The sequence below is a fragment of the Bufo bufo genome, chromosome 4, assembly GCF_905171765.1.
Source record: "Bufo bufo chromosome 4, aBufBuf1.1, whole genome shotgun sequence".
Classification (NCBI taxonomy): Eukaryota; Metazoa; Chordata; class Amphibia; order Anura; family Bufonidae; genus Bufo; species Bufo bufo.
This window is the reverse complement of record NC_053392.1, coordinates 570306916-570321349: the sequence shown is the minus strand read 5'-3', so window position 1 is coordinate 570321349 and position 14434 is coordinate 570306916. Positions and strand designations below refer to the sequence as shown.

Sequence of the window (14434 nt, the reverse complement as noted above, 5' to 3'; positions counted from 1 at the left end):
CTGCCAGCCATTGCGAATCATACCTTCTGAAGTAGAGAGCCTAAAACATGATATAATATTACACAACAATACATATAAAACATTTGCAGATACCCCCAGGTCTGGGGTAATGCATTAGTGTCACCATGTGTCACATCTCCTGAAATGTCTGTTTTTGTAGTCGAGATAATTCTGGAGACTTTTTGTTTAGTTTTCTACACTGTGCCAGTCCTCTGTCTCAAATGTATGAATAAATCAGTTGATTGACTGCTTTTTGAGGAAGTGAATATTTAGTACGTGTGCACCCATACCACTTATGAAGGAAGTCCGCTGTTAATGACAGTCCGGGCCTCACTGCTGTTTTCCCAACCTATGGTCAGTCGTTTGATCGGTAGGAGGATGTCTTATAGTGGGCATTATGTATACCGATTGCTGCAGTTTCCAAAGAAAGTAGGCAGCTTCGAATCTTAGAAAGGCATTATTTTGGCCCACTGCACATCACACGGACGTGTGACCGGTACACTAAATATGGCAATGTGTTGTATGACCATGGTAAGTGTTGCATTGTGCTGAAAATAAATGACAGTAAGAAAAAAAAGACATGGATCATCCAGATGCCTTGATCTAAATGAGAAATTATTTCCCCACAAAGAAGTTTCCTCCCTATATATGACATGTTGGAAACTTTCATCATTATCTTTTATTCTTTCACTTAATCACCTGATTATCTATGAGGACAAGCATGAGAAGCTTAGAGACCATTTACACGGGTGGATGGTTGGGTATGAAAATGCACAGCTTTGGACTGAAGTCCCTTGGGTTTACCAGAGGAAATTATTCTTAGGGCCCACCACAAGGACCTTAAAAGGGGTTGTCCGAGTTATTTTTTTGTTCTTTGTATGTTTCTAACTAATCAAATGTAAAGGCTTTACCATGCACTTACTGCATCTGCAGTGGCTGCTTTCTCAGATTCCACTGAGGGTCATATGACCTGTGATGTCAGCTTCTCTCCCTGCTCTGATTATGTTTTGAGCACAAGCCTGAGAGAACTGATATGTGCCTATACACGAGACGTCACTATGCTGGCCACACACCCCCGCACTGGCTGCTGTCGTCTGCTCTCTCCCTGGATTCTTTAGGAAAAACTTTAACCCCTTCAGCAGCACAGACTCACTGAGTAGCTGCAGGCAGTGAGGAGACAAATGCTGGGCACAGGAGCTGACAGACTAAAGGATATCGCCAGAGCATTGCACAAGAACATGTAGGGGGAAGATCCTGTGTGTATCAGCAGTTTCATTGTACATTGTCCTACAGTCCTACACATAAAACATGCTGCTGAGTATCCCAGGGAGGGGCACAAATATCCATGAGGAAAACCTCAGAGGTTGTTGTTATTGCAGGTAAATAAAGGGCCAGAAGAGAACCAGGAAAATTAGGAATTTGTTTTTGTCAGGTAGTTATATATTGTCAGGTAGTTATATATTGCTGCCCATCAGATTTACAGTGCTATATATTTTTTTTTCATAACTTGGACAACCCCTTTAAAGGCCCTCTTTTATTTGGGGTCCATTATTGCCAGGGCTTGGGCTCACTGGAGGATCCTCTGGTACTATGGTGGGTCAGTCTAGGGGTGGGCGATATGGCCTAAAATCTATATTGCGATATAATTTTAAGCATGTGCGATGTGCGATATGCGATATATATCGCGATATATTCTATATTTCGGGGGGGTTAAACTTTTTTTTTTTTACTTTTTATTTAATAACTATTAACTATTTAAATATACCACTACCAATCTGCAAGCATAAACAAACAAGAAAACACATGCACTTTAAAATGCTTATATATGGAATTGCAAAGAAATCTGTAGGACACAGAAATCCAAACCAGGCTTTGATGGGAGCTCAAACAGGATATAAAAGATCGGATCCGGAAACATTGAATATAGCCACTGAAGAAGGGGAAAGTACTCCCCGAAATGCGTCTGGTAACTGAAAGACTATATTCAATGTCCGAATATATGCAAAAATAAGTCTAAAGCGCTTCAGCATATTGCAAAAAATCGGATGCAAAAAATCGGATACATAAAAATCAAATACTGACAAGAATTAGAATTTTCCCGCGAGTTGTGAGGAGAGTCACGTGAACCGCCAACAACAAACACAGTGTGAGACGCCGAGGCACAGCGTGAGAGGCCAAGATCGCATACCATTGCACCATAGGCTGAAACTCCATGCTAAAAACGCGACTTTCCAATTCGATAACATCGATCACAGCAAAGGCGACATACAGGGTCAGGTAAGCCCACAGCAGTGGGACGCCACTACGGGCTTGACCGAACTGTAAGTAACCATTCAAGCGGGTATTGATTCATTTAAGTTATACACAAATACCAATATTAAAATTGAAAGCCTAAGCCATATACAGTGATACCTCGGTTCACGAACGCTTCTGTTCACGAACAACTCGGTTCACGAACAGAAAAGTTCATAAAAATATGCTCCGGTTCACGAACTCCGCCTCGGTTCACGAACAGGAGCCGCGGCCATTTTAATGCTATTTCCAGGCTGTCACATGGTCGTCACTTCCTGTAGGAAGATCGTGGAGAGAAGAAGAGACACAGAAAGAAGTACTGTGAGTACTCTGCAAACATTGGTGTGCTTTTTAGCACATACAGTACTATACAGTTCACTGGACACCCAATATGGCTCCCAAGAAGCATAGTGGAAAGAAGAAAGTGCGGAGCAGCAATGAAGGTGATAAGAACAGCAATGCAGGTGACAATGTGCAAAGTGGAAATGCAAGTGACAATGTGCAAAGTGGAAATGCAAGTGACAATGTGCAAAGTGGAAATGCAAGTGACAATGTGCAAAGTGGAAATGCAGGTGACAAGAATGTGCAGCGCAAGCATGGTGGCAAAAAGAAAGTGCAGAGCAGCAATGAAGGTGACAAGAACAGCAATGCAAGTGACAATGTGCAAAGTGGAAATGCAAGTGACAATGTGCAAAGTGGAAATGCAAGTGACAATGTGCAAAGTGGAAATGCAGGTGACAAGAATGTGCAGCGCAAGCATGGTGGCAAAAAGAAAGTGCAGAGCAGTAGTAAAGGTGACAGCAAGGTTGTGAAGAAAATAACCATTGAGCTGAAGAAGGAAATTATAGAAAAGCATGACCGTGGTATTCGTGTGACTGATCTGGCCTCGGAGTACAAGATGGCAAAGTCAACAATCTCAACTATTCTGAAAAACAAAGCCGCCATCAAAGGAGCTGATGTTGCAAAAGGAGTAACAATGTTAACCAAGCAGAGGACGCAAGTGCTGGAAGAGGTGGAAAAACTTTTGTTGGTGTGGTTGAATGAGAAACAGCTGGCAGGTGATAGCGTTAGTGAAGCTATGATCTGTGAGAAAGCCAGGAAATTGCACAGTGATTTACTGCAAAGAAGCCCCTCTACAAGTGCAGCAAGTGACGAATTTAAAGCCAGTAGGGGGTGGTTTGAAAAATTCCGCAGGAGAAGTGGCATCCACAGTGTGATTAGACATGGTGAGGCTTCCAGTTCTGACAAGGCCGCAGCAGAAGCCTACAAGTTAGACTTTGCGGAATTCATGAAGACAGAAGGATACGTCCCTCAACAAGTTTTCAACTGTGATGAAACAGGGCTCTTCTGGAAAAAAATGCCTAACAGAACCTATATCACGCAGGAGGAAAAGGCACTACCAGGGCACAAGCCCATGAAGGACAGATTGACCCTTTTGCTGTGTGCCAACGCAAGCGCCGATCTGAAAATTAAACCACTACTGGTGTACCATTCTCAAACCCCTCGTGCATTTAGGCAACAAAATGTGAACAAGGCCAGACTGCCCGTCATGTGGAGAGCCAATGCCAAAGCTTGGGTCACAAGGCAATTGTTTATGGAATGGCTGCACGAGGTGTTTGCACCCACCGTCAGAAAATATCTTTCTGATAACCAGCTGCCTGAAAGGTGCCTTCTTCTGATGGACAATGCCCCGGCACACCCTCCAGCCTTGGTGGATGATATGGATGCTGAGTATGACTTCATCAAGGTAAAGTTCCTCCCCCCCAACACAACACCACTTCTGCAGCCCATGGACCAGCAAGTCATCTGCAACTTCAAGAAGCTGTACACAAAGGCGCTCTTCACTAGGTGTTTTAATGTCACTGAAGAGACGTCCTTGACTTTGAAAGACTTCTGGAAGAAACATTTCAATGTTGTCCACTGCATTAACCTCATTGACAAAGCCTGGGAAGAGGTCACTCCCCGAACCCTAAATTCAGCCTGGAGGAAACTGTGGCCAGAATGTGTCGCTGAACGTGAACATGACTTTGAAGGGTCTGATGCAGAGGTAGTGGAGGAAATTGTGTCCATGGGCAAGAGTATGGGTCTGGACGTTGATGGTGCTGATGTGGAAGAGCTTGTTGAGGAACATAGGGAGGAGCTGACCACGGAAGAACTTTCTGAACTCCACAGTGAGCAGCAGAAGGCACTTCTTGAGGAGCATTCCACTGAGGAAGAGGAAGAAAGGGAGGAGGTTAGCAGTGATGCCATAAAATCCATTATGCAAAAATGGAATGAGTGCCATGATTTTTTTGAAAAGCACCACCCCAACATAACTGTCGTGAACAGAGTGCTAAATCTCATGAATGATAATGTGGTCTCTCATTTCCGGAGGGTTATGCAGCACAGGAAGAGACAAGTGACATTGGACAGATTTTTCAGAAAAACTGAGCCTGCAGCTAGGAGACAAAGGAGAGAGGAAACCCCTGAAGGAGATCCCCCTGATGTCCTTATGGAGGGGGACTCTCCCTCCAAACAATAACTGCCTCCCACCTGCCTTCCTCCATGCCAGAAGTCATGTCAAGCAAGGTTAGTGTCCTCTCTTTATACATTACTATACTGTACTAATGTGTATTGTAATTTGTTTCATATTTTTGTGCTTCAAAAACACCCAAAAAAAGGTCAGCACGGATTAACCGGATTTACATTGAACCCTATGGGAAAATGTGCCTCGGTTCGCGACCAATTCGGTTCGCGACCAGAGTCAGTTCACGAATTAAGTTCGTGAACCGAGGTATCACTGTATTTGTTCTACATATGAGCCCCATATAGCAGAATTGCCTGACATGAACTGTGTACAACCGATCTCATTATAATATCCTGGTCTACATATGAACTTTCTACAACTGGATTTATTGAAATACCTATACATGGGACTTTTGTGAAAACTCAGAACATATGTGGAGTGACTTTGTGGTTTACCTACCTTTCCATGCGTGGTTTTATGGTTCTATTTGTTTTTAGTGTGGAATATTTTTAGTGTGCAATATTTTAGCTGTACTATTCAGCTCTTTTATACATAGTTTTTAATACCTAATAAATCTACGTGTATCCATGTGAGTCACCTATGTTTGAGTGCCAGTCCATCCATTATTATTTATTATACTACTTATCATTGGAAGGGTGATCCAATCGGACTAGAGCACCGCCTTGTACTAGCATTTCATCTGTGAAGATGTCTGTGACGGATCTGTATTTCAGTGGCGTCGCCAGGGGGGGGGGGCCAGAGGGGGCCACGGCCCCCCCTACATCATGCTGTGCCCCCCCATGTGCCCCCCAACTAAAATGACCCCCCCCCCCAAGTGAGCAGCCGCCGCCGCCGGGCACAGGGAGATGAGCGCTTCCATTGCGCTCATCTCCATTGTAAACTGCCTATGCCAGCGGAGGTGCAGGGGAGGGAGAGGCGTGTCCCTTCCCTTTCCTCTGATAGGCTGCAGGCAGGCACCGAAGTGGAGGAGAGGCCCCGCCCCCTAATTACTCCTGTTTACCTTTCTAAAGCTAAAGGACCTTTGATGATGTCATCACAGGTCCTGTAAGGGAACTGCACAGTGTAAAGTGTAGTTCCCAGGTTAGAACAGTGCATCTGCCAGGACCTGTGATGACATCATCTTCAACATCACAGGTCCTGCAGAATCTAGCAAAGGAACTGCACCAAAAATGGTGTAGTTCCTAGGTTTCAAAGGTACATCTGCCAGGACCTGTGATGACATCATCACAGGTCCTTCAACCCCTAACAGCACGTATTAAAAGTTCACAAGCAGCTCTGCATTGATCCATACAGACTGGAATGGAGAGGTAAGAGGAGGTCCTCCACTTTTCATCATTTACCTCCCCTCCATGCCCTGTTTTTACTCATTGCTCACTCATGTATACTACTTCAGACAGTTACCACTACCTCATGTACCTCACAGTGACTATAATGCATAACTGACCACATATTTCTATAAACACTGCATCTACAGTATTATACCTTCTATGTGTCACATCAATACACTGCTCTGTATATATATATATATATATATATATATATATAGATACACACACATACATGCACACACACTGCATATATTACACAGTATTATACATGCAATATGTACAGATATATAGTATATACCGCAGTGCACTGATATGTGAGGTACGAGGTATAATAGATGCAGTGTGTACAGATATATAGTATATACAGCGGTGTACTGATATCTGAGGTACGAGGTGTCAATACACTGCTGTATTTACTATATATCTGTACACACTGCATCTATTATACCTCGTACCTCACATATTACACTACTGTATATACTGTATACACTGCATATATTATACCCCGTACCTCACATATCAGTACACTGCTGTATATACTATATACCTGTACACACCATCTATTATACCTCGTACCTCACATATCAGTACACTGCTGTATATACTATATATCTGTACACACTGCATCTATTATACCCCGTACCTCACATATCAGTACACTGCTGTATATACTATATACCTGTACACACTGCATCTATTATACCCTGTACCTCACATATCAGAACACTAGGGAATATACTATATACCTGTACACACTGCATCTATTATACCGCGTACCTCACATAACTGTACACTGCTGTATATAATATACATCTGCATCTATTATACCTCTTTTGTGTGCCAGGGCTGTTTTGTAATCCCATTCCGGCCCTGATGGCATAAATTATAAAACGCAGCAGCAAGAATAGTTCATGGAACAAAGGGAGGGGCTATAAAAGGGGAATGGGGGCCCAATTTAGATTCCTGCTATGGGGCCCAGTGATTTTTATGTACGCCCCTGCCTGCAGGCACTAGGCCGGCAGCCTATCAGAGGCCGGCGCAATGACGTCATCGTGTCGCCTGAGCCTTACATTACAGCGTGGGACACAGGAAGAGGCTGCATCGCATCGCTGACACTTAGGTAAGTATAAGTGTTTTTTTTTGTTTTTTTTTTACAATAGTGTTACTGGCACATTGGGGGGGCTTATTACAAAACTGGCACATGATGATGGGGGGGACTTTATACTGGCACATGATGATGGGGGGGGACTTTATACTGGCACATGATGATGGGGGGGGACTTTATACTGGCACATGATGATGGGGGGGAACTTTATACTGGCACATGATGATGGGGGGGACTTTATACTGGCACATGATGATGGGGGGGACTTTATACTGGCACATGATGATGGGGGGACTTAATACTGGCACATGATGATGGGGGGACTTAATACTGGCACATGATGATGGGGGGACTTAAAACTGGCACATGATGATGGGGGGACTTAATACTGGCACATGATGATGGGGGACTTAATACTGGCACATGATGATGGGGGGACTTAATACTGGCACATGATGATGGGGGGACTTAATACTGGAACATGGGGGGCTTAATACTGGCACGTGATGGGGGGCTTATTACTGGCACGTGATGGGGGGCTTATTACTGGCACGTGATGGGGGCTCATTACTGCCACGTGATGGGGGCTCTTGTTACTGCCACGTGATGGGGGCTTATTACTGGCACATTGGGGGGCTCTTGTTACTGGCACGTTATTGAGGGCACTTATTACTGGCACATTATTGGTGGGCACTATAGGGGCATCTACTGAGGCCACAAAGAAGGGGTGTTTTATATGGGGGGCTCTGTACAGTAGCATTTTATACTGGGACACATTATGGTGGGTACTATGGAGAAGGGGAGAGAGGAGTACTATGGAGTCATCTACGGGGGGCACTAAGAAGGGGTATTTTAGACTTGCAAATTATGGGGGACACTGAGGGCATCTACTGGGGCACGATATATGGGACATTTTATACTGGTACATTATGGGGGGCACTAGCAGGAAGGGGGGAGAGGAGCACTATGGAGTCATTTACTGGTGCACTATATAGGGGTATTTTATACTGGCACATTATGGGGGAAATTAGCTCAACTGGGGGCATAAGGGGGTATGTTTTGCACATTATAAGGAGAATTATTTCTACTGGGGGGCATTATGGTGGGTTTTATTACTCCCCCATGGTATGACCCCCTAGTAGCAGCACCAGCCTCTCCCTGCTCTGCTATCCCTCTGCCCCTTCTCCAAATCCTTATTATGAAATCTTTCTCATTAGGATAAAACACAACATCAGCTCCGCCGAGCCCCCGGCCAAGTGTTGAAGTGGTGTCCGAGATCCCCAAGGGCCAAGCCAAGTAACTGTACGTTTTCATGTGAAATATGTTTATTTTATATATGTACACTCCTGTGAGAGGCAGGGAGGGAGATCTGTGGATGACACTGTTATAGGGAGGGAGATCTGTGGATGACGCTGTTATGGAGGGGGAAATGGGGATGACACTGTCATGGGGTGGATCTGTGGATGACACATATAGCATAAGATGCTATATACGGTATGTGGCATCCACAGATCCCCCCCATAACAGTGTCATCCACAGATCCCCCTCTCTATAAAAGTGTCATCCACAGACAGCTGGACTTTTCTTCCCTGTTGCGGTTTTAGGTATTGGGTAAAGTATTGCAGCATTTCTAAGCGTACTTGTGTAAATGTATCGTTGTTATAGCTGCCCCCCCTACTTTTGTCCTGGCCCCCAGTGTGCCCCCCCAAAATTTGAAAGCTAGAGACGCCACTACTGTATTTGTGTCTGTTTTTTGCCCTCTGTGTGTCATCCATATTCCACAGACACTACTAGTCTGAAAATTATTTTCCAGAGCATATTCTAGCAACGATCTATGAAAACCATCCTTGTTGTGTCCATGGTTTTGACAGACCCATAGACTTTCAAATATATGAGGGATCCATAATTAGGGACAAAATAGGGCATGCTTTTGTGGTGTCTGATGTGTGGATACACACATTAAAGTCAATGGATACATGATCGCATCAATGAGTGTTCAGGCACATACGCTCCAAGGATTGGTCCACATAATTGGAGCTAAGCAAGCACTGATTGAACATGCATACTTGCAAATGTTTAAGTTGGTAAAATTTTGGGGAATCTAAGCCCCTCTCTTCGAAATGTCCCACCTGGAAACGCTCACTTATAGACGGAATTTGTGTTAGCCCCACCTATTTTGACCTAGGACATCCTGAATTTGCTAGGACTGTCTTTGAAAATCAGGGACAATCCCGCCAAATGCAGGACAGTTGGCAACTATGAGCATGCTATGTCGTAGATGGCCAAAAAAAAATCTGCCCTTCAGAGAATGTTGTCCCAAACCTTGCTACTTTAAAACCAAAATTATGTTTAAAAAATTCTACTTGTTTAGGGGACTTTAAAGTCAAAAATACCTCAATGATATCATTCTGTGGAAGCACCTCTGAAACTTTTTTCACTTCCTATTGATAAAAATAATGGCAGAATTTATTTTTTGATCAATATTGAATGATTTTTGTTATTTACCATGCACTATAAATGTTACACGAACGGTGTCTGATAGTTATATAGGTCATTGTCAGCCAATTATACTATAATCAGAAAAGATTGAATAGAAGTTGGCCAATTTTCTAGAAGAGAACAACTCTAAGACCTATAGTTACCGGCAAATATATATTTTTTTATGCCATGGGCTGCAGTAAGGTGATCGAAAAGTCACGTTTACCCAAAATTACATAAAATTTTAATACTGAAAAGTACATTAATTTAGCCACTGCTGTATTTAATGCAAACTGTATAATGGTATGAGATAATCTACCTTTATTGCATTTTGCTAATTAAAATACGTAATATATCACATTTTAATAAGAACAATATTTGTACACATTCAAATTCCAAAATGGTTTCAGACATAATTGAGTAAATGTAAATTTATTTCTTCATAAATTATTTTTGCAGATTTCTCCCACCCTTTCTCCTTGAGGCAAAATACAATAAAACATAAATTAGAAAAAAAATCGAATAATGACATTTCTGGAACATTTCCAAACAATTTCTAAGGTCCAAAACATTCAAAATTGAATGAAAACATGACTAATACATGACTTTTTCCGTGCAATTTGGGGTAATAGAATTTTTCCTACTCTCACAATTTTGCCGTAAGAGATCACAAAGTCAAATAAAATCAGGCTACAATTTCTTCCCTGTTAAATAGTGTATGTTTATGAAAGGGCGAGTTAATTTCTATCGCTCAGACACTGTGGCCTGGAAAAAATGAAATGTGATATTTGAATGAAGAGATTAAAGTAGGTGCTTCTCTTCAGTTACTGCTTATTTAGGTTTTTTTTCCTTTTAAATTTAATTCAACATCTGCAAAAATTACTCCAAGAATAATATATGACCAAATTTCATACAGAGATGATTAAAACTGTGTATTCCTCCTTAGCTTTTATATATAGCTTAGAATCTGAGACCAATATAATTATCAATATTCAAAAATGTGTTAACTTTATATTTTCCTTTCCCGCTTTTCCTCTTTCCACGTGGTATATATAAATTGGGGTAAAGGTAGGGTTTTGGGGCTCGTAATTGAATTTTGTAGTAATGATATTATATATATATTTTTTTTTTGCTTGAATAGAAGCAAAATAAAATAAAAATAGAATAATTTGGAGTCACTATTAAGGTCATGCAAACAAAAATTAAAAATGCAGTATGTGATATATTTTGCAGTATAGTCTGAACTAACCATGACATCTCTTAAAGGGAAACTCCTGTCAGAAAGGGTTATATTATTTTAAACTCAGTATTCATAGAAAACATTTTTTCGTTTTTGTTTTTTCATTTTGGCAATACTATGCCATTGAAATACAAAATAGTGTCCTTCTGAAACAGTCAGCTCAAATGATAAGACCTCCTATATAGATAAGCAATCCATTGTCTGTTTTACTGTTTATGTGAGAGGAGGCCGCAAGGTGGTCCTTACGATAATAGTAGGTGTAGAATAGGGATGACAGTATGACAGCTCTATTAGTCTCTTGAAAGACCTAGATAAGGATGAGCATTGCACTTATCAGGGTAATGCCAAGGGCCACATCAGCCTAACGGTTGTCTTCAAAGGACTATTAGTAATTCTGCTACTGTATAAATGTAACTGAGCCAGTTAGGCGTAGTTACATTTATTGCCTGTTGAAGGAAACCATAAGGCTGATGTTAACATATTATTAAATAATGCAATATCGGTTTGTAAAAATGCTTACCTATTTTGTTTTCTGGCTAGATGTCTTACACTGGTTTCCCGTGGTCAGTGTGTCTATGTCTGATTGAAGGTCTTATACCTTAGCAATCTGTAAAACAGCTTGGAGGTTGTCATTAGTAATGAGTGATCTATGCTTAGTCTTGTTTAAATGTATTATTGAAAATATGTATTCACCAGGTAGGTGGATGGACAGAATATGGGCAGCATGATGTTGGAGCTGTGGCATCAAAGCAGGAGGCAGTAGACAGTAAAAGTCCTCGATTTTAGCATCCTGGAACTTTGTTCTCAGGCCATAGTGCCCCCGGAGAGCCTGCTGCCATTAACCTTCTTCTCCACTCCTGCTCCATACAGGACACAAATAGAAAATGGCACCCAGCAATGATGTGTACTTGTAGTGTCCCACTCCAGGTGGATGGGAACACTCCAAAATTGTCTGTGTCAGCTGTGTCATTTTGCACTATTGTATTTTCCTTTTGTCACAGCTGTTAAATTCCGATTTCAGGCTAGTTCAATGTACTACACATATCCACCTCTAGGTGTCAGTGTAACACCATTTATATAGGTCAGCACACAGGAAGTTAGGGAGATTAGGAGTGAAGAGTTAGGAGAAGAGAGGAGACAGACTTGGCTCTGTCCTCCTGGGCCTAGCCCAGGAAGTGAAGCTTTTTCAACCTTTGTAGTCCAAGACTAAGACTTATTGACCCTTTACTGTAACACCTCTTCCAGGGACCCTTCCGGGGTTTAAGAGAATAATTGCTGTATCTTGTGCAACCTTTTCAAAGAATGGAGCAGAGAGTTTGCCTGCCATGAGGGAGACCGCCCTTGGGTTGCTGAATCACTGAAGAACTGAATATTGCTGAATTGCTAATTGCAGAATAGAATTTACAGAGGATCCAAACTATTATTGAAAGGCTGAGTAACTAGAGCAAGATCAGGAACCAAGTACAAGTAAGATCATCATTCCCATACAATTGAGCTAGAACCTACATACACCACCTCACTAAGCCTGTTATTTGGATTTACAGCTTTACCATCTGTATTTATGACAACGTGCTGCTAAAGTTCCTGTTTGGTTTAACTTCTGCCTCTCTCATCATTCAACTCTATCTCCTAATTGCACCTTACGGTGCTGGCGTTTACGAACAACACAAGGGCCCAGCCACCAAAGCACCCTAAGCATACCCACTACCATCAAGGGCACCTCAACTTCCATCTGGCTGGTGTTCCCTGCAATAGAGAGTGCCCTGGAGGATTTAGTGCTGTCTTCCCCTCTACTGCAAGGCCAGCCCAGGGAGCTACGGAAAAAGTGAGTTCAACTACTGCACCCTTTCGGCACACCACCATTACACTCACATACTACCCCTGCGGTCTGCCACGCTGCATACTAACCAATCCAGTCCAGGCCGCTCAACAATCACGTTGACGCAGTGCGCCCTGGCTCTGCTACCACTACGTAGCATAGAGGTGAATCCACAATGCGCTGCATCAACATGATTGCTGAGTGGCTGGGACAGGATTGGGCCACTCATATCACCATCGGATCAATCTCATATCACCATCGGATCAATAAAACAAGGCCTTGTGTTTGACACATGTGCTCTAGAGTCACTACAGGGGACCGCTATCTGGCCGCAGTGATGTTCTGAAGGAGAGTTAAATGAAGCTCTCTGCTCTTCTAACAGTCCAGACAAAGATGAAGTTAAAGGGCATCTTCCAACACAGATGTCTTCAGCAGCCAAGCGCTCTTGCAATAGGTCAGCCAGTTTCATAGGTACAAAACTGCTGACAGATGCCCTTTCAAGAGCCAGGTCAGGAAATAGAATACATGGAGTGACTTCAAAAAATTCTCTGCAGAAAACCACCTACCCGTTTATAAATACAAATATGTAAAATATTCCCATGTAGGTTAATATGTGCTAAAGTTTTTTTGATGGTACTCTAAGGTAGACAGACATTTTTATAGCTTTCATCCCCTTCCCCCTCAGACACAAGCATGCCAAATGTTGACTCCTCTGGTGGTAGCTTATTTTTCCAGAGACGAAAAGGATCAAGCATGTAAAATTCAACATTTCAATTTTTCTTTCCTCAATATTATCTGTTGATGGAGAGTGGGGACACCCCTATACACATCAGGTAGTCAGCTGGCCACACTGAAGCTGGCAGGTTGGGTATTCTTGATCTTATGTGTGTGTGGCCATACTTTACTATCTATTTATTTATTATACGTACTTATATTTTGCCAACATATTCCACAGCGCTTTACAGCCTTTAGCATCACACTGTCCCCAATGGGGCTCACAACCTATGTTCCCTATCAGTATGTCTTTGGAGTGTGGGAGGAAACCAGAGAACCCTGAGAAAACCCCAGCAAACACGGGGAGAACATACAAACTCCATGCAGATGTTGTTCTTGGTCGGATTCAAACCAAGGACCCCATCGCTGCACGTCACTAGGGCTGACCCCTGAGCCACTGCTTTTTACTGTTATTAAAAGATCATCTTTGATGAGTATGTACTGATTGGCAGTTACGAGGAAAGAGCTGCAGCAGAAAAGACATGCCCACTGAGAATGGACACACCACTTGAGCTGGCAGCCGGAAATAAATCTAGCAGAACAATTGAACCAGTGAATGAGGAGATCTCTGGATCCATGTAAGGCAGGCTCGGACTGGCCCACAGGGGTACAGGGGAATCCCCCGGTGGGCCCCTGAGCAAGGTGGGCCCCTAGTCTCCCACCCCCTGCACAAGTGGCACATAACACATTAGATATAGTGCACTACATACATATATTCAATGTACAGCACCTCAACCAACTTATGTTCATATAAAAAACTTGTTAGATTATTTATTATATTTGACTGTATCCGTACATTGGGCCCCCAAAATAAATTTTACTGGTGGTCCCTAGGTACCCCAGTCCGACACTGATGTAAGGTACAGGGCTG

The 14434-nt window shown here is 42.6% G+C and overlaps 1 protein-coding gene across 1 annotated transcript; it reads left to right on the top strand.

Annotated features, from left to right (window-relative positions):
• The first annotated feature begins 3254 nt into the window (after window positions 1-3254).
• On the top strand, window positions 3255-4834 carry LOC120997479 (tigger transposable element-derived protein 1-like). The gene is made up of 2 exons (XM_040427564.1): window positions 3255-3350; window positions 3958-4834. Exon 2 carries the CDS (start codon window positions 3971-3973, stop codon window positions 4811-4813), a length of 843 nt encoding a protein of 280 aa, XP_040283498.1. The 5' UTR covers window positions 3255-3350; window positions 3958-3970; the 3' UTR covers window positions 4814-4834.
• Window positions 4835-14434: the final 9600 nt, after the last annotated feature.